Source organism: Marmota flaviventris, chromosome 11 (assembly GCF_047511675.1).
Source record: "Marmota flaviventris isolate mMarFla1 chromosome 11, mMarFla1.hap1, whole genome shotgun sequence".
Taxonomy (NCBI): Eukaryota; Metazoa; Chordata; class Mammalia; order Rodentia; family Sciuridae; genus Marmota; species Marmota flaviventris.
In genome coordinates, this window is record NC_092508.1 from 17894376 (window position 1) to 17912611 (window position 18236).

Here is an 18236-nt window from a genome sequence, read left to right on the forward strand (position 1 = left end):
TGAGGGCGCGGAGCTGAAAGGCCCCGGACCGCACAGACCGACGGGTCCCAGGACCCGGGTGAGGGTTCTCCACTTGGCCTTCAGTAGGGGTCAAGACACAGGCACTTGCGCCAAAGGGGGGCAAAGCTGGGCTCTGCCCGAGGCCCCCAGGACCTCCATCTCCCAATGTCGGAGGTAGGGGGCCTCACACCTCCGCGCGCTGGGGGAGAATGTGGCCTACTATGTATGGTTCAGCCCAGAGAGGGATCCAGGGAGGGGCGGGTGCGGGTGGCCCGACCCCCTGGAGTTCTTGTCCTGTCCAACCTTAAGGACTGTGGCATGTATCCTACTACCCTAGAGTCAGTGATTAAGAGCTCAGACTGGAAGCAGACAGTCAGTTTCTAAATCCAGTCCTAATAGCCTCCTATCTGCATGACCTCTGGCAAATGACAACCTCTCAGATCCTCACTTTTCCCTAGCTGTAAAACAGATATAATGATACCTAAGGTTAAGTGTATGAACTATGAGGTCAAACTGCATAATCCAATCCCAGTTCTACTAAACTAGTTGCATGACCTTGGATGGGATACTTATTTCCATCCTCCAGTTTCTTCATCTGTAAAATGAAAATAATTATTTCACGGAGTTGTTTGAGATATAAAGTGCTTAGCCCAATATCTGACACATAGTCCTCAAGTATCAATAAAGAGCAATAATAATCATTGCTTATTACCCTGGTTCTCACACCTCAGGTTTGGAACTGTGAGGCAGAAGGAATAGAAATTCACAAAGTACAAGCCTTGGCACCAAGCAGTTGTTTGTGACATCTCTTGTCTAGACAAGCAGGGGTAAGTTGGAGAGTGCCCTTCCGAAGAAATTATAATGGCTCTATTTGCTCAATATGGTCTTTTGCTGAAACGGGGCTCTCTACGGGAATGGTCCGTCTTGTAACTTTCGGTTCCCTGCTTCCACATCCCTGGTCACCATGGAGATTTTCCTAATGGGTTCCTTGATTCTGACATCCATTAATCTAGATTTAACTTGTTATATGTCAAGCCCTGTGCCAGACACCGAGGATCCAACGACAAGACACTCCTGCTCTCAGGGAACTCGGTCCAATAAAGCAGTGCTTCTCAATCTTGAATATGTTTAGGATAGCCTGGGAATCTTGTTAAAATACAAATTCTGATTCTATAGGTCTAAGGTAGGACCTGAGATTCTGCATTTCTAACAAGCTCTCAGGTGACGCTGATTAAGCTGGTTCGTGAACTGCACTTAGAGTAGTAAGATGTAGAGGATTTTTACAAACTAATAGAGTAGTGGGTGGCTGGCTGCAGGCGGGGTACAAAGTCCCGGGTAACCTCCTGGAAACTTGAGGTGGTCTCCGCCCCTTGCTTGCTGAGGTTCCCTCCCAGGAGTCCAACACGTGACGGTCTGACCGACGGATCAGACTAGAGGAGCCCCGTGAGCGTCATGGCTCCCGAGAAGCCGCTCTGCCTTCCCTTCCTGATGCTGCCGCTCCTGACGTTGTTGCTGCAGCAGGTAAGATGAGAGGGTTGACTGACGGATGAAAGTCAACCACCAAGCGGCCAGCAGGGCTAGTTTCATTTTCCTCCGCTTTTGGCTGACGCTGACCCTCACTCCAAACGTCTGCTGAGCACAGGCTTTTCCCCTTTGCAGGCAGACCCTCGGTCGTTCGTAGTGGATCGGGAACGTGGCCTGTTCCTCTTGGACGGGACCCCGTTCCGATACGTGTCTGGCAGCTTGCACTACTTCCGGGTACCGCGGATACTGTGGGCGGACCGGCTTTTCAAGATGCGATTGAGCGGCCTCAACGCCGTACAGTTGTAAGAAGTGCTCGCGAGAGCTACATGGGGCGGGGGCGGGATTTACTTTTCCTACCGGTTCCTTCAGATGGGTCCTGGCCTGAAGACTGGCTGAAAAGAGGCTAGAACTCCCAGACTCCTAAACCAAGGGGCGGGCCAGGACCTGCTTCCTAGTGCTGCTGGAGATTCCTGCCCGCCTGAGCCCCTAGTCCTCCCTGGCATCTCCCCATCTCGGGCCCTGTTAACCTCTTACTTTCTCAGTTACGTGCCCTGGAACTTTCATGAGCCAGAGCCTGGAGTCTATAACTTTAATGGCAGCCGCGACCTCTTTACCTTTCTGAACGAGGCAGCTATAGCAAACCTGTTGGTCATACTGAGACCAGGACCTTACATCTGTGCAGAGTGGGAGATGGTGAGTTAGTTGGAGGAGGGACAGAACAAAAGCTTTCCATGTGTTTCTAGGCTAGTCCCCTCTGCCCTCACTGTAGGGGCATGTCCAGCATTATATTCAACTCTCTCCTTTCTTACCTCCCCACTACACCCCAGGACAGCAAAACCTACATGCTTTTTTGTCTTTGTTTGTCTCAGGGGGGTCTCCCATCTTGGTTGCTTCGGAATCCTAAAATTAATCTGAGAACCTCAGATCCAGGTGAGTTGAGACAAAAGATTTAACACAGAAAAAAATCAAACAAAAAGGCGGATCATTTGCGTGCCTCAAACAGAAGAGACCATCCTTAACTTGGAGATTATTCATTCAAATATTGTTTCCTTCATGCCCAGCAGGACACTAGAAACTGGCACCAGACAGACCTAGTCCCTGTGCAATAGAGGTTATAACATAGTGGAACAGACAGATCAAAAAACAAACAAACAAAAAAACATTCACCACTTGTAGATAAGGTTATTAGCTATAAACAAGGAGTTAAAGACAGTGGGTAACAGAGATTTTCTTATTTGCAGGGTAGTCAGAAAAGGTTTTTCTGAGAAGGGAACATTTTAGTTGACTTCTAGGGAAGGGAAAGCACTGGTCTTTGTATAAGAGCGAGGCAAGAATATTCATGTCTGAGGAAGGTAGATCAGCATGGTGGAGTACAGTGGGGTGAGGGAGATAGTTATATGACATGATATTGAAGACGAGACAGATAATTGGTGTAAGTCCTTATAGGACTTATGTGGGGTTCTTAGTTTATTCTCAGTAGACAGTTACGTTAAAAAAAATTAGCAAGGGATATGACATGACTTGATTTTTTTGCTTGTTTGTTGTACCTGGGATTGAACCCAGGGGTGCTTTACCACTGAGCCACATCCTTTTTATTTTTGAGACAGGGCCTCACTAAATTGCTGAGGCTGAATTCAAACTTGCTATCCTCCTGCCTCAGCCTCCTGAGTTACTGAGATTACAAATGTGTGCCACCAAGCCCAGCAGATCTGATTTGTTTTAACATTACTTAGTCTGGATGTGTAGAGTGGATTGAGGGGAGCAAGGGTGGAGAAATCAATGGAGATATTACTGTAGTTAGAACAGAGAAGAGAGTTCCTGGATTAAGATGACTGTGGTGGAAATGTAAAGAAAGCAGAATTGAGATACACTGTGGATACAGAAATCTGTGCCTGGTTGAAATCCACTTCTTTTGTATCCCATGATATCCACTTATCTGGTCTCTGCCCTTGGTTCCCAAGGCAGTGACCACTCAATCTTACTCTCTTGTTGACAGATTTTGATTGGAACAGGATGGGTGGGGCAGTGTGAGTAGGAATGAAGCATTTGGCCAATTAAAGTGGTGATGCTATTTCCTGACACAGGGAAGGTAGAGGAGACTAGGGGAACAACTTAAGATGCCAGAGAGCTTTATGCCAAACCCAATTGTCTATAAATATATTTAAAATGATAAATTATTAATGAAACACCAACATGCAGTCCATTTTGCTCAAGAAAACCAGCAACTGGCTGAAAATTTGTTTTCCCTTTTCATTTTAAAATACATACCTGCCTTAACCTTCAGAGGATTGATATAGAGTTTTGAATTATACTTCAAACAAAAAAAGGATAAATATTGAAATAATTAAACATCTTTTATCCATTGTGAAATCCATGATTTCCTCATCCCCTTGACCAATGAATGGCCCTCAGCACAGTTGGTTGCTCTGTCCTTTGAAATACACTTATTTTTGGTACTGAGGATTGAACCCAGGGCACTTTACCACTGAGCTACATCCCCAGTCCATTTTATATTTTGAAACAGGGTTGCTGAGGCTTGCCTCAAACTTGTGATCCTCCTGTCTTGGTCTCCTAACTTGCTGGGATTACAGGTGAATATTTACTGTATCTCCCATGATACCCACTTATCTGGTCTGTGCCCCTGCTTCCCAAAGCAGTGACCACTTAGTCTTAATCTCTTGCTTGTCCTTTTCTGTTTTCCTTTACTACAAATGCTGTAGTGTACACAGCTATTCTTGGATGCTTTTCTTTTCTCTATTATCATTCCCTAGGTGATTGCATTCATTTGTATGATGGGATTAAAATCCATCTGATAGCTGATGATCCTGAAATATGTATCTCCATAGCCAGGACCTTTCTCATGATTTCAACACATACATTCAACTGCCTATGTGCAGTCTCCATTGAGGCAAATAAAAGGCATAATGATACAATCTTTTGGTAGTGTTTTCCAAACCAGCTTTCTTAGTCTTTTTATTTCAGTTAATGGCAACTCTACTTTCCAACTGAGCAGCATAAACACTGTGGTAAATCCTTCATGCTAGTCTTTCCTGCACATCTCACATTTAATCCATCAGAAAGTCCTGTCAATTTTACCCTCAACAACATTGAATTTAACTGCTTTCTCACCACCTCTGCCATTCCCTGGTCCAGAGGATCTCTCCTCAGCTGGCTTATCTTATAGCTTCCCAAGTGACTTCCTTTGTTCGCCCTCTCTCCCATATAGTCATTTCTCAATCCAGTGGCCAGTGTGATTCTATTAAAATAGATGTTTAAATACACATCATGAGATTTCTCTGCTTAACCTCTACAATAAAATTTCATCTCATTCAGAATATAAATCATGTATTTCTTAAAATGATTTACTAGGTCCTATGTAATTGGCCCCAGTCATGTCCTTCATCTGACCCTCTTCTTGTTCATGCTGCCTCAACCTCCCTGTCCTCATTGCTGTTCTTCAGACCCACCAGCCTTGGGTTGTGAGGCCTCTGCCTGAGGTCTTCCCTTGATCTCCCTGCTGAAATCACCTCAGCGGTGCTTCCTGGCCACTCTTTAAATTTTAAGTTCTCCCACTCCATTATTTTAGACCTTCTTTCCTGCTTTAGTTCTTGTTCTTGGCACTATATATTCCCTTATTTATTTCCTTAATTTATGGTCTGCCTACATCACTAGAAATTCCACAAGGGCAGATGTTTTGTCTGTTTTGTTCCTTTATGTATCCCTGGAACAGTGCTTTGTGCATACTCAGCACCCATAAATACTTGTTGAATATGTGAATGTGATTTAATATATGCTTGGATTAAAATATGTAGTACAAATTTGGCTTCCTTTATATGACACATAAAGTGTAATTAAATGGTTTAAGAATGGAACAATATCCTCCAAAATGTCTTTCATTGAATCCACCTTTGAGAGTCCCTGTCTTTTGCTTTGTCCTCAATGATAGGGATGCAACATTGAAGGAACCCTCCAGATAAGGTTCCTATTCACTAGTTGGGAAATTAGCAAGAAACAATCACAGACATAAATGTTCAATCATAATTTGTCAAGTTACTTAGAAGTATGAGATAATGTGAGAGTGTTTTAACAGGAGATCTATCCTGATCTGGGATATCAGAGGCTTTCTTGAGGACATTGATTGCACACACCTGTAATCCCAGCGACTTGAGGGTGGAGTGAGAGCATCGGAAATTTCAAGGCCAGCCTGGGCAACCTAGGAAGACCCTGTCTCAAAAACTTAGAAAGGCTGGGAATATAGTTCATGGTAGAATGAACCTGAGTTTGGTCCCCAGTACCAGAAGAAAAAATATTGAAACATGAGTTGGAGTTGGTTAGGTAAAGGAGGGTGGAGGAAAAAGTGTCAGGCAGAGGAAACACTGTGCATGAAGATCTTCAGGGTGAATCACAAAAATAACAAGCAGGAGTTGAGAATTTTAAGGCACAATGCCTAGTATAATGATCTTCCAATTACCAACTTAAAAAAATCATTTGACTGGAAGGTGCAAGTCAGATGCTCTACATTGTGAATTCCCATGCTACTTCACAGAAATCTCAGGCATAAGTGGATTACATAATAATAGTTCCAGGGGCTGGGGATGTGGCTCAAACAATAGCGCGCTTGCTGGCATGTGTGCGGCCCGGGTTCAATCCTCAGCACCACATACAAACAAAGATGTTGTGTCCGCCAATAACTAAAAAAAAATAATAATAATAGTTCCATACTGTGTATTTAGCCTTTTTCATCCATGTGTTTGTTTCCTTTTTGTTTTGGTTTGGGGGTACTGGGGATTGAACTCAGGGGCACTCAACCACTGAGCCACATCCCCAGCCCCATTGTATTTTATTTAGAGACAGGATCTCATTGAGTTGCTTAGCACCTCATCGTTGCTGAAGCTGGCTTTGAACTCAGGATCCTCCTGTCTCAGCCTCCCGAGCCACTGGGATTACAGGCCTGCGCCACCACGCCTGGCTCATCCATGTATTTTATTTTTAATATATATTTTTTAGTTGTAGTTGGACACAATACCTTTATTTTATTTATTTATTTTTATGTGGTGCTGATGATCGAACTCAGCGCCTCGCATGTGCTAGGCGAACACTCTACTGCTGAGCCACAACCCCAGCCCCTCATCCATGTATTTTTAAGAAACAATACTCTATACCCATCATGTGCAAGGTCCTGGGTTCAATCGCCAGAACCATGAAAACAAACACATGTACTTTAAAGTTTCCTATGTTTTACTTCCATTGACATGCAAATATATACGTGCTTAGGGTTGAGAGTTCTAAGAGTCACTACTTCCCAGAGTTTTTTTTTGGGGGGGCAAGTGGGATGGAACCTGCAGCCTAGAGTAAGGGCAGCACTGAAGTTGTTAGCAGGGATGCTGGGGATGGGGGCCATGGAGATGGTGGTGGCCTCTAATGAGCAGAGTGCCTCTCCTTCCTTTAGACTTCCTTGCTGCAGTGGACTCCTGGTTCAAGGTCTTGCTGCCCAAGATATATCCATTTCTCTACCACAATGGGGGCAACATCATTAGCATTCAGGTACAAGTGGGAAGTTGACTGGGCACGGGGAAGAAGGTGTAAGGTGTTTTTAACCTTCTCAACCACATAGTTCCCATTTCCCTTTCCCCTGGCAGGTTGAGAATGAATATGGTAGCTACTGGGCCTGCGACTTCAACTACATGAGACACTTGGCTGGGCTCTTCCGTGCGCTACTAGGAGACAAGATCTTGCTCTTCACCACAGATGGGCCTGACGGACTCAAATGTGGCACCCTCAAGGGACTGTTTGCTACTATAGACTTTGGGCCAGGTCTCCTGAACAAGGGTTTGCAGTGGAGTCTGGGGAAGGGGTGCCTTTTCTGTACTGTTCATCTTTTACCCTTGCTTCCTTCCTGCAGCTGACAACATGACCAAAATCTTTGCCCTGCTTCAGAAGTATGAACCCAATGGGCCATTGGTGAGGGACCAGAGGGAAGGGGAATCAAAGCAAGAATCATGGATGGTAATAGGTCCAGCTTGGTTTTCACCTCTTTCATGGCTTTTTCACTTCATATTCTAGGTGAACTCTGAATACTACACAGGCTGGCTGGATTACTGGGGTCAGAATCACTCCACACGGTCCATTGAACCTATAGCTAAAGGACTAGAAAACATGCTCAAGTTGGGAGCCAGTGTGAACATGTAACTGAAGACAATATGAACCTATTACTGGGAGATGGGGATGAAAGTTAAGATTCAGTGGGTCAGCTTTTACCCCCTCCCCCCAATTCAGGTACATGTTCCATGGAGGCACCAACTTTGGATACTGGAATGGTGAGTACAGATTGTCCCCTGGGACAGAAACAGGGAGGTAACAAGGAATTAGAATCTAAGGGCTGGATAGACTAGGATGCCTAGAAATTGGATATGCCACCACTGCCCGCTCTGATGGCAAAATTCTCTGCATGAAGCTCTTTGCTTAGTGCCTATCCTCTGAATGAAAGATATGTTAATTAAATTGGTTCAACCCTAGGTGCTGATGAGAAGGGACGCTTCCTTCCAATAACTACCAGCTATGACTACGATGCACCCATATCTGAAGCAGGGGACACCACACCTAAGCTTTTTGCTCTTCGAAATGTCATTGGCAAGGTGCCCTTTTATTAATCGGGGAGAAGGTCGTGCCCAAATTGTAATGGGATCCTCCTATAAACTGGTGGTGGTTTTCTGGGCCACAGAGCTGAGTGTCCCATGGAAGCATTTCCCAATCACTCAAATGGTACCACTTGACTTACACATGAGTGAACATTATAGTGTCTAAATTAGAGAGTCTTTATGACCAAAGCCCTTCCCTGGGTCCCAGGTTAAGAACCTTGTTCTAGGGTCTTGGAATAGGGGCTGTTTCTGTGGTTTTCCTATGGCTCCTGAGAGAATTTGGGCTCAGTTCCAGGAAGTTCCCTTGGGACCTTTACCTCCCCCCAGCCACAAGATGATGCTTGGACCTTTAACTATGCACCTGGTAAGTTCCTCCCCGTCTTTTCTGATTCTATACCTTTACTTTCTAAATATCTACCTTATCCTGCCCTTGATCCAGAAACCTCCCTCTTATTCTGATTCTTGCCTCTTATTTTAACAGGATGGGGATTTACTGGGTTTCCTAGATTTTCTGTGCCCCCAGGGGCCTATCCATTCAGTCATGCCATTGACCTTTGAGGCTGTGAAGCAGGTAAGACATATATCTACATCTGGTGGGAACAGCAAACTCTCACCAGCTATAGTGAAAAGTTCCTCCTAGCTACAATTTCCCTTTAATGTCCTTTCTTATCTCAATTTATCTTAAACTCATTCTTCCATATCCAGGACCATGGCTATATGCTGTACCGGACCTATCTTTCTTATTCCATTTTTGAGCCAACACCATTATGGGTGCCAAATAATGGAGTCCATGACCGTGCCTATGTGATGTTGGATGGGGTGAGAAACTAATTCCAGGTTAACTTGTGAGATCCAATTTCCCCCTTTCCCCAGCACCCTATAGCCTTAAGTTTTCATCTTTACCCTTTCCTACTGCCTGCTCACATCTATAGAGGGTACAGAATTATAACCTGGGATGAGGAAGAACTTGATTAAGGATGGAGTTCCAGAATGGTGGTGGGTAATTCACAGTTGGCTACATTTTCCTTACTCTTCAAATAAGTGTTCTAATGTGGTTCTCTATGCAGTGGCCAAGAACTAAATGCTGAGCCCTTCCTTTCATAGATCCTGTCTCTTATCCACAGGTGATCCAGGGTGTTCTGGAAAGAAATACGGATAACAAACTATATTTGATGGGGAAAGTAGGGACCAAACTGGATATCTTGCTAGAGAACATGGGAAGGCTCAGTTTTGGGTCTAACCACAGTGACTTCAAGGTGAGTTAGTTTTGTTTCCCAGTACACTTATTGACCAACTCCTCTGGAATGACCAGAGTCTAACGGAAGGTAAGGTACAGCCAGGTCTTTAAGAGTCAGAGAAATAGTGGCTTGTGGGGACCTGAATTTGGCCACTAGTTACATCCTAGAGCTTGATTAGGGACAGTAAATAAATTTACAGGCTTAGTAAATAATGACTTTTCCTTTGCCTCCCACAGGGCCTGTTAGAGCCACCAATTCTGGGGCAAACAATCCTTACCCAGTGGATGATTTTCCCTCTGAAAGTAGATCATTTTGTAAAGTGGTGGTATACGTTCAAGTTGCCAAAAAGACCACAGCCTAAAGATCCTTCTGGCCCCACCTTCTACTCCACAATGTTTCCAATTTTAGGCTCAGCTGGGGACACATTTCTCTATCTACCTGGATGGACAAAGGTATTGCTAATGGTGGTGGTTGGTGGAGGATGTCTTTCCCAATATCACCCAACCAGACCCTAAAGAAAAACTATGAAAGGAGGGGGAGCAGAAATTATTATTTTGATGAGAAACCCCGAAGAGGATGATTCTATCCCTTGGAGAGCTGATCTTTGCTTTTCTCACTCTCTTATTGCCAAACAGGGCCAAGTCTGGATCAATGGGTTTAATTTGGGCCGGTACTGGACAAAGTTGGGGCCACAACACACCCTCTATGTGCCAAGACCCCTGCTGTTACCTAGGGGAGCTGTCAACACAATCACCTTGCTGGAGCTAGAAAACGTCCCTTTACAGCCCCAAATCCAGTTCTTGGATAGGCCTATCCTTAACAGCACTGTACACAGGACACTTTCCCTCTCACCTGATGTACAAAATGACTCTGAACTAATGGAGTTAAGTGGGCACTGAAAGAAAGATAACTCTTGGACCTGGGACATGGAGTGGGCAGAATCCTTTGGTGCTGGCCATGGTAACCAAAGGCCAGAAGGCCTCTGAATGTAAGTACAAGTACAGTTTTCTTGCCAAACTTTTTATTAAAATTCCAGAGACAGTACCAGCTCCATACACTTCTGTGACCCTATCTTTGCCCTGGTTCCTGAGTATCCCTCACCCTATTCTTCCAAATACTCTCTGGCTTCATGGGGAAGAAGAAACCTAGGGCTGGAGTCAATATGCCCTCTCAGGGCCTACATTTGGCCCAGGTGAAGCTGTAGGAGGTCAGGAAGAGGGCTTCCCAGCCTGACAGCGATGGTCCTGGAGGCAACGTGTGGAGCAGAAAGTGAAGTCAAGGTAATGAAAGGGAATGAGGCCTTGGAGGGAAGTCCCACAACTCCAGCAGCGTCTGAACAAGAGGAAGAAAAATGGCAGGACAGGTTCCCCAGAAACTTTCCACTCCAAGCTTTTTGCAACTCTCAAAGGTTCCCAGAGTATCTCAAATCCCCTCAGCAACCCCTCTGAAAATCATGTAGACCATCATTCCACTTGCCCCAAATAGTCCCTACAACATTAGAGTCCACTCTGACTCAAACCCTAGCCCCATACCGAGCATTGATAACTCCAGAGTCAGGGATTGGAGGAGCAGGGGCTCCCAATTGGGCAGCAAATCGGCGCTCTGCAGCCAGAGCTCTCTGAAAAACACAAAGTCACATTGCAAACAAGACCCAGCAGTGAACAGCATGCCTGAGAAACAAGAGCTGCACTATGGGGAGTGGGTGAGAGCTCTAAGGAAGTGTCGCTATAGAAGAGCCTGCCCTCACCTTCTCTCTGTCACTGAGGGCAGCAAACCTCCACTGCTCTTCTTGCTCTCGCTCTTCCTGCTCTCGCTGCTTCCGCTGCTGTTCCTCCCGTTGCCGCCGGGCTGCCTTCTGCTCCCTTTTCCGTGTGGCCTGCCGTGCCTCCATTTCTGGTGTCAGTGGCCCTGGTACCTGGGGGATTTTTCAGAAGATATTAAGTAAGACCCACAAAAGCTATCCTTGGTTAAAAGTGCAAAGGAGTAGAAAGGACCTGGCTAGGACCTATGACACCTTCCCACTCTGCATCTCCTTCTTCTAGCTGACCTGAGCCTTCTTGTAATCATAGGCATCCGGATTCTTCTCCATGAACCTTCGGAACTCATTACGTGTTGATCTGTCAGCTGCTACCATATAAGGTGGGCGGGCTTGGGAGTCCCTATGTACAAAAAACCACAAAATGGGTTCAACTTGCCTCCTGTCTTTCTCAATATCACCCAACCAGACTCTAAGGTTATATTGTCAACTAAAGAATGCAACATGAGCCACCAAATTATCTTCTCTATACCCAAAATGGCTCAGAGTGGAGACACTTACTGCACAGTGGGGTTGCAACCTGCCTCCAGCAGCAGATGAACCACTGAGCCTCTTCCAGCTGCAGCTGCTGCATGCAGGAGAGTGAAGCCACCAGAGCCCAAGGGGGCATTGAGTAAGGACCTAACTCTAGGGTCTGTAGGCTCAGCAGCTAGCTGGAGCTTCAGCATTCCAATGTCTCCAGCTCGGCAAGCAGCTAGAAGCACATTCCATAGCTCTGGCTGATCAGGGGTCTTAGCCTTATCCACCAAAGGCCTCAAGGGGGCTTCAACTGTCTGGTCTGACAGAGAGAAGGGCTCATTTTCTTGAGGTTTCTGGAGAAGAGTTGTATGTGCCCCAGTCTCCTGGTCTCGACTTCTCTCTTTATTCCGTTTTCTTCTTCTCCGCTTAGGCAATACTTCAAACTCTCGAAGATCCAGTGTCTCCCGAGTTAATTCCACTAGCTCCAATTCTACCCGGGAGCCATCTTCTCCCTCTGACCCTGAACCTAGGGAGAAATATGACAGGTTAGATCCATCTAAGGAATAAGCAGAGAGTGAGCTGGTTCAGATGCATTTATGTCTATAAAGAAATGATCCAGACTGTCCTAAAATGAAATTTCTATCTTGTCCCGGAACTATTCCTATGAGCAGTCCTAGGATTGTGCACAGAAGAAAACATGGCAGCAATCCTTGCCCCAAACCAGCAGCATCCAGCCAGGCAGACAAATAATGTGAGACTTGTGCAACACACTGAAATATCTACTCCATGATAAGATTTTCTAAGTACCAGGGATATATATCCATGAACAAAAGAGATAACAGGAGATCTGGAAAAGTCAAGTAAACATGCCACAGTGATTGCTATGACACACCTTACTTTATACAGATACTGGGGTGTATATGGATAGGTATATGTGGTGTAAAAACCGGAGATGGGTCAATTAAAAGTGATTTTGCCACTGTATTTCAAAGACAGACACACAAATAGACTTGATAACTGCCAGATGGTACCTATACCCTGGTTGGATAATTCCTCCATCTTCCCTAGTGCCTCATTTTCATCACTGGGGACCTTTCTTCTTTCTTCCTCAGCAGCCTTCTTCCTCTCCTCTTTCACAGTCTTCCAGTATTTCTGAGGTGAGTACAATCTGATTGTCTCCTGAGGGTTGTCTTCTGCCATAAAACACAAAATCTTTCTCAAACTTAGTTGAGGAAAAGCCAGCCCAGGTTTCTCAGTGAAAACATACCTGGGCTATTGTTCCAGGGTTAGAAAAATCCTCTGGATGCCCACAAGAGAACCAAGGCTTGAGCTGTAGAGTACTGAAAGGTCTAAGAAGCCTAAAGATTGGAACTGGAGGCTTACCATAGACATGCAAGGTGGTCAGCTTAAGAAACACACGCTGGACCTCATGGAATGTGGGTCTGCGGGTGGTGAGGGGGATAACCCAAAGTCGGGGATCCTCCCTCTGCAGAGGTGCCCCATGGCCTCCAAAGAAGAAGGAACGGCCAGAGCGGGGGGCATGCAGCAGGATTGTCTCAGCCTCCTCAAGTGCCTTGGCCCAGGCTGGCCCTGCCAGCAGATCCCGAACATCCTAGAGAAGAGAGTAACTCCACTTGGCCTATATTCACTTACTATTTTTAAATCTTCATCCAAAGATTTAAAAAGGAGGAAGAACTAAGGTTCCTGGAGACCCTTATTCTATTTTGTCTACCCAGAAATAATGAAAACTGGAAGGATATGAGAATCCCAAACCTCTCTACTGTAACATTTAGCAAGTTGAAATGAGAAGCAAAAAGAGTGATTAGTGGACCAACAAATCTGGGAGGTCTAAACTCACTGTATACAGTGTGGCTTCATTGTAGCGCCTCAGATTGGCTCCAGCAGAGCGTGTTGGCCCACCCTGGGCATCTCGAAGCCCCTGGGCTGTGCCCCGCTTGGCCCGCACGGTGTAGCGGTGAAAGGTTTTGTGTATCACCACTTCTTTTCTGTAGACAGCATAGACTCAGTACTGGAGAACAGCTGGTGCTCCCAGGTTAGCAGGATCTATTCCAGCCTTGCCCCATGCAGCACCCTCACCCTTGAAAAATGGCACCAGCAAAGTGCCCAGCTGCAGCCAGGAGCACCACGCAGCACCTGGGACCTCCATTTTGCAGGTTCTGTAACAGCAGTTCTGCCTCTTCTGGGGGAACCTGCATGATATATGAAGCAGAACATAGTTTTATTCATCAAGGACAAGAAATCAAATGCTAATGCTAAGTGTTTCACAATAAATTATTACCTCATTTATTACAACCACCTTGAGCTTTGTTTCCATTTTATAAAGAAGGACATCTCAAGTTTGGAGAGGTAGTGGTAGATATACCACTTGGATAAGTGGTATATCCACAATTCAAACAGACTGATCTGTTTCCAAACTGAATTCTGTAATACTTGACCCTAGCACAATTCAGGCCAGTTTCAATTAAAGACTGCTGTCCATGTGATACCCAAGCCCAAAAAGAAGGATGTGGGAAGAAGTGATACACTAACCAGCTAAGGAGAAAACTAAGCTGAGCATACAAAAAGTTGGGGTTGACCACATAACTTGTGCAGACACTTGCCTTGTGAGGGCCTAGAACACAACGGTAGGCATAAAGAAATTGGCCATGGGCATTTTGGAAAAGAACTCGATGGGCATGGAAGCCTGGGGATTGGTTGGGCTTCTCAAATTCAGCCCTCTCCTTGCTCAGTGTCTGCAAGTCCTCTTCGCTATCTGAATCTTCTGATCCTGAGATGCTGGAAAGATCTCCTAAAGACAGACAACATGGGACATAAAAGTTTGGTACCCCATTTCTAACCTTTCTTCAAACTCCTTATGGCCTTCTTACACCCCATGTCCTGCTCCCACCAGGCATCACCTGTGGAGCTCTGCTTTTCAAAGTCCAGGGCAGACAGGAGAGGCTTGTTCTTGAGACGTTGCTTTAGGTTAAAGCGATGCCAGTCAAGCTTATAATGTTCTCTCTGGTACAAAGGCAAAACGGGAGGCAGGTGGTAGAACATGGCCCAGCCTGGCCCTATGTACTAGCCAAGACCACTCATGAAACTCCAGAAGTGGGACCAGGTAACACCAACTGCTTTAGTGGTAAAGCACAGACCTTTAATAACTTAAGGCAAATCAAATGTCTACTTCTCCCACCCCCCCCCCCACCTCTACTTTTGTTCCTAACATCCAGCCCTATATCCTGGCTTTTACCTGTTCCTGGTGGTTCTGGAAGGTCTGGTCACAGGATGAACAAAATAATTTCTCTGAAATATCCACAGGACCATGGAGTCCTTTTCTTTCTGGGCTTGTTCTCTCCCCTGAACCTAAATAAGGGAAGGGTAATTGAACTTCTAAGGGGCTCAAATTCATAATGCCTGGATTTAGTCAATATCTGATATCCCAACAGTAAGACACAAAAGAAAGAGATGGGCACACGCCTGTAATCCCAGCAGCTTGGGAGGCTGAGGCAGGAGGATTGCAGGTTCATAGCCAGCCTCAGCAACTTGACAAGGCCCTGAGCAACTCAGCAAGACCCTATCTCAAAATAAAATGTAAAAAAGGGCTAGGGATGTGACTCAGTGGTAACACCCCCCCCACCCCCCCCTTCAATCCCTAGTACAAAAAAAAAAAAGATGGTATGACTTTGCCTTCAAAATATTTACAATCTAATAATCATGAAATCAGTTTATACAATCAATAGGCTTCTAAAAAATTCAATAAAATAAATATGTCAAATGTTGTATTTAAAATAGCCAAAGGGATTATTTACAGGAATTCTGTAGAAAATAATTTGTGGTAATGTTAAAATTTTCTCTTTTTTCTTTTTGTTTTAGGTGCTGGGAATTAAACCCAGGGCCTGGTACATGCTAAATTCATGCTCTATCACTGAGCTACACCCCTAGCCCTTGAATTTTTTTTTCATTTTATTTCATTAACTGCTACATACTGCATGTTACATAACACTGCAGAACGTTCTAGAAAGGGTGAATGACCATAAGTTATTATTAAGAAAAATTTTCCCTTAATCAATATTCTCCAAACTTTTTGACACATAGTGATAATAATTCTGGATTCACACCTATCTCTTTTTTCATCAAACTCCACTGATATGGATTAACAGGCAACCCCTTTTTTTCTTGCTTCTGCTAGTGAACTTGTGGATGCACTCTCAGTTGCCACTCCCCGGAAGAACAAATATGCACCCATAAAGACAAGTCCAGGGAGAATCTCAAACCACATCTCCACAAAGTTAACTAAACCAAAACACTATTATCAGGTCCCTTAAAAGTGACTGGGCTTCAGCTCATATCCCCATAAATCCTAGAATTATTATCGCTGTTGTTGTTATTCTTTTGTAGTACTGGGTGTGCATTCATGCTAGGCCAGCACTCTGTCACTGAGCTACAACCAGACTTTAATAACTTAAACTTATTTTTAAGTGTACAAAAGCCACTCCCCTGCTGGGTCCTGTGATCCATGCCTGTAATCTCAGCAGCTTGGGAGGCTGAGGAGGGAGGATTGCAAGTTCAAAGCCAGCCTCAGCAATTTACTGAAACTATAAGCAACTTAGCAAGACCCTTTCTCTAAACAAAATATTAAAAAGGGCTGGGGACGTGGCTCACTGGTTGAGCACCCGGAGTTCAATCCCTGGTACAAAAAAAAATAATAACAGTCACTCCCTAAGTGCCACTTTTTAAGATTACAGTTCAATTAAAAGGGCAGTTAATCTAAAGAGAAGTGTAATAAAACACATAGCCAAAGACAAACTACAATTATATGAAACTGACAATAAATTGTTTAATATTTAGCACAAAGAGATGCTTTTGAAGCCAGATTTAAAGATAGGTAGTTAGTGTAGTTAGGTAAATCGGGTCTAATATCGAGTAAAACGGAGAATGAAGGCCATATTGAGAATGGAGTCCAGGAAAAGGGGAATTGAAAATGTCCCCAAGGCCCAGAGCCCATCCCAAGGAAATGTTAATGAAGCAGCTCCCAGCAAAATGTGGAGATGCTAGTCCAAAAGTCCTTCCTGCCCAGATTACTCCTTCGGCCCACCTGTCCCCCACCCTTTGGGCCTTCCCCCACCTAAATTCCATCACTGCAAGATAACAGAACTAAGGCCCACCTGTCCCCCACCCTTTGGGCCTTCCTCACCTACATTCCATTACTGCAAGATAACAGAACTAAGGACCTGGAATGCGAGAAAGCTGAGAGAAGACCTCCCCCTTCCATGGATTCCACCTCTTGGGTCCCCTTTTCCTCGGGGTAGAAGTCTTTTCTGCTGTCCTTAATAAAGCTTCTACTTTATAAACTTGCCTCAGAGTGCTTCTCTGGTGTTATACTTCAGCATTCGGGGAAGCAAGGACTTGTCACCGGTAAACGGCGGTAACACTTTGATTGGAGTTCAGTACAATTTGGAATACACCTAAGTATTTTGAAGTGTTTTCAAGGGAGTGGTGTTAAATGTGACCAAACATATGCAACAGTTAAAGTCTTGTTTGGAGAAAACTTCGGGGCCTGTGATGGAAATTACCCAGAGACTAGTGAATTTTAAGAAAAACTGTATCCAGTAAAAAGAGTCACCGTGAACTCCTAAGCTGAGAAATACCATTAAGAAAGTGTTCCTGGGCTAGGGATATGGCTCAAGTGGTAATGCACTCGCCTGGCGTGCGCGGGGCGCTGAGTTCGATCCTCAGCACCACATAAAAAAATAAAGACATTGTGTCCACCGAAAACTGAAAAATAAAAAAATACTAAAAAAATTCTTTCTCCTCTCTCTCTCTTAAGAAAGAAAGAGTTCCTAGCACTCCGAAGAGCCCTGTGACGTTCCACATGTGTCTACCCCAAACTTCTCGGGATACCTGAACAGGAAGTAGCCAGAGCCCCGGCCAGAGCTTCCCCGGGAGCGTGGCTCACCAGGCTCAGGCCCCGAAGTACTGGAACATCCGCGCTGAGGTCAAAGAGGGAGACCGACGCCGGAGCTGGAACCGAAGTCGCAGCTGGAGCTGGCGACATGGCTGAACAGGAATTACTTAGAAGCAGCTCCTGGAGCAGAAAAGGGAGTATGGGGGGGGGGTTATTAAGAAACTGAGCTCCCCAGAAACCACTGCCACATCTCATGCCTGAATTGGTCTTCTCTATGGCGCAAGGCCCATAGGTTCTCAACCTGCTAGAGGATACAGCTCGGCGGTAAATACATGGCCCTGGTCTGTTTCCTCAAACCCCTAGCCTCGGGCCGCAGGGGTGAAATGGGGGAACATCCAGCTCCAAATCGAATTTAAGTTAAAATCACTAAGATTGCCTAACCGACCGCTCTTTTGTTACTCGAACGGCGAGTTCCAGCCATGACTGAGTCGCGTAAACTTGTCCCCGCCTTCAGAAGCTGCACCAAACAAGCCCCGCAACAGCACAGCCACCTTTTGAAAGTCGGATTTCTGCAACACCACAAGAATCCCGTCACTACGGATCAGCGAAAAGGACAAACATCCCCGCCCGCCCCCGAGTCCCTCCCAACCTAG

The 18236-nt window shown here is 45.2% G+C and overlaps 2 protein-coding genes across 8 annotated transcripts; one reads left to right on the plus strand and one right to left on the minus strand.

The window, feature by feature from the left end:
• The first annotated feature begins 14 nt into the window (after positions 1-14).
• On the plus strand, positions 15-10444 carry Glb1l (galactosidase beta 1 like). Of its 4 annotated transcripts, none has more exons than XM_027942073.2 (18): positions 15-174; positions 732-827; positions 1383-1521; positions 1660-1826; positions 2067-2217; positions 2394-2454; positions 6974-7068; positions 7164-7338; positions 7427-7485; positions 7588-7709; positions 7801-7841; positions 8041-8159; positions 8452-8526; positions 8644-8733; positions 8868-8981; positions 9287-9418; positions 9637-9852; positions 10036-10444. In XM_027942073.2, exons 3-18 carry the CDS (start codon positions 1453-1455, stop codon positions 10297-10299), a joined length of 1950 nt encoding a protein of 649 aa, XP_027797874.1. In that variant the 5' UTR covers positions 15-174; positions 732-827; positions 1383-1452; the 3' UTR covers positions 10300-10444. The 4 variants fall into 4 exon arrangements, with proteins under 4 accessions (XP_027797874.1, XP_071475700.1, XP_071475701.1 ...); XM_071619599.1 differs by having other exon boundaries at positions 1395-1521; XM_071619600.1 differs by having other exon boundaries at positions 21-58.
• On the minus strand, positions 10405-18183 carry Ankzf1 (ankyrin repeat and zinc finger peptidyl tRNA hydrolase 1). 4 transcript variants are annotated; one of them, XM_027942072.2, is made up of 14 exons: positions 18135-18183; positions 17580-17763; positions 14929-15041; positions 14594-14696; positions 14297-14484; positions 13773-13885; positions 13534-13681; positions 13059-13287; positions 12707-12868; positions 11718-12201; positions 11448-11559; positions 11148-11315; positions 10933-11018; positions 10405-10732 (listed from the first exon to the last, which is right to left on the minus strand). In XM_027942072.2, exons 2-14 carry the CDS (start codon positions 17731-17733, stop codon positions 10609-10611), a joined length of 2184 nt encoding a protein of 727 aa, XP_027797873.2. In that variant the 5' UTR covers positions 17734-17763; positions 18135-18183; the 3' UTR covers positions 10405-10608. The 4 variants fall into 4 exon arrangements, with proteins under 4 accessions (XP_027797873.2, XP_027797871.2, XP_027797870.2 ...); XM_027942070.2 differs by having other exon boundaries at positions 12713-12868; positions 18029-18157; XM_027942069.2 differs by having other exon boundaries at positions 18029-18156.
• Between the last annotated feature and the right edge of the window lie 53 nt (positions 18184-18236).

Excerpts from the sequence above, each read along its gene's own strand:
- Glb1l (XM_027942073.2), top strand. The coding sequence starts at position 1,453 with ATGGCTCCCGAGAAGCCGCTCTGCCTTCCCTTCCTGATGCTGCCGCTC. Across the intron at positions 7,710-7,800 it reads TTGGGAGCCAGTGTGAACAT|GTACATGTTCCATGGAGGCA; the intron begins GTAACTGAAGAC and ends CCCCCAATTCAG. Across the intron at positions 9,419-9,636 it reads CTAACCACAGTGACTTCAAG|GGCCTGTTAGAGCCACCAAT; the intron begins GTGAGTTAGTTT and ends TGCCTCCCACAG.
- Ankzf1 (XM_027942069.2), bottom strand. The coding sequence starts at position 18,064 with ATGGCTGGAACTCGCCGTTCGAGTAACAAAAGAGCG. Across the intron at positions 15,042-17,579 it reads TCTGGCTACTTCCTGTTCAG|GTTCAGGGGAGAGAACAAGC; the intron begins GTATCCCGAGAA and ends TCCCTTATTTAG. Across the intron at positions 13,886-14,296 it reads GTGTTCTAGGCCCTCACAAG|GTTCCCCCAGAAGAGGCAGA; the intron begins GCAAGTGTCTGC and ends TATATCATGCAG.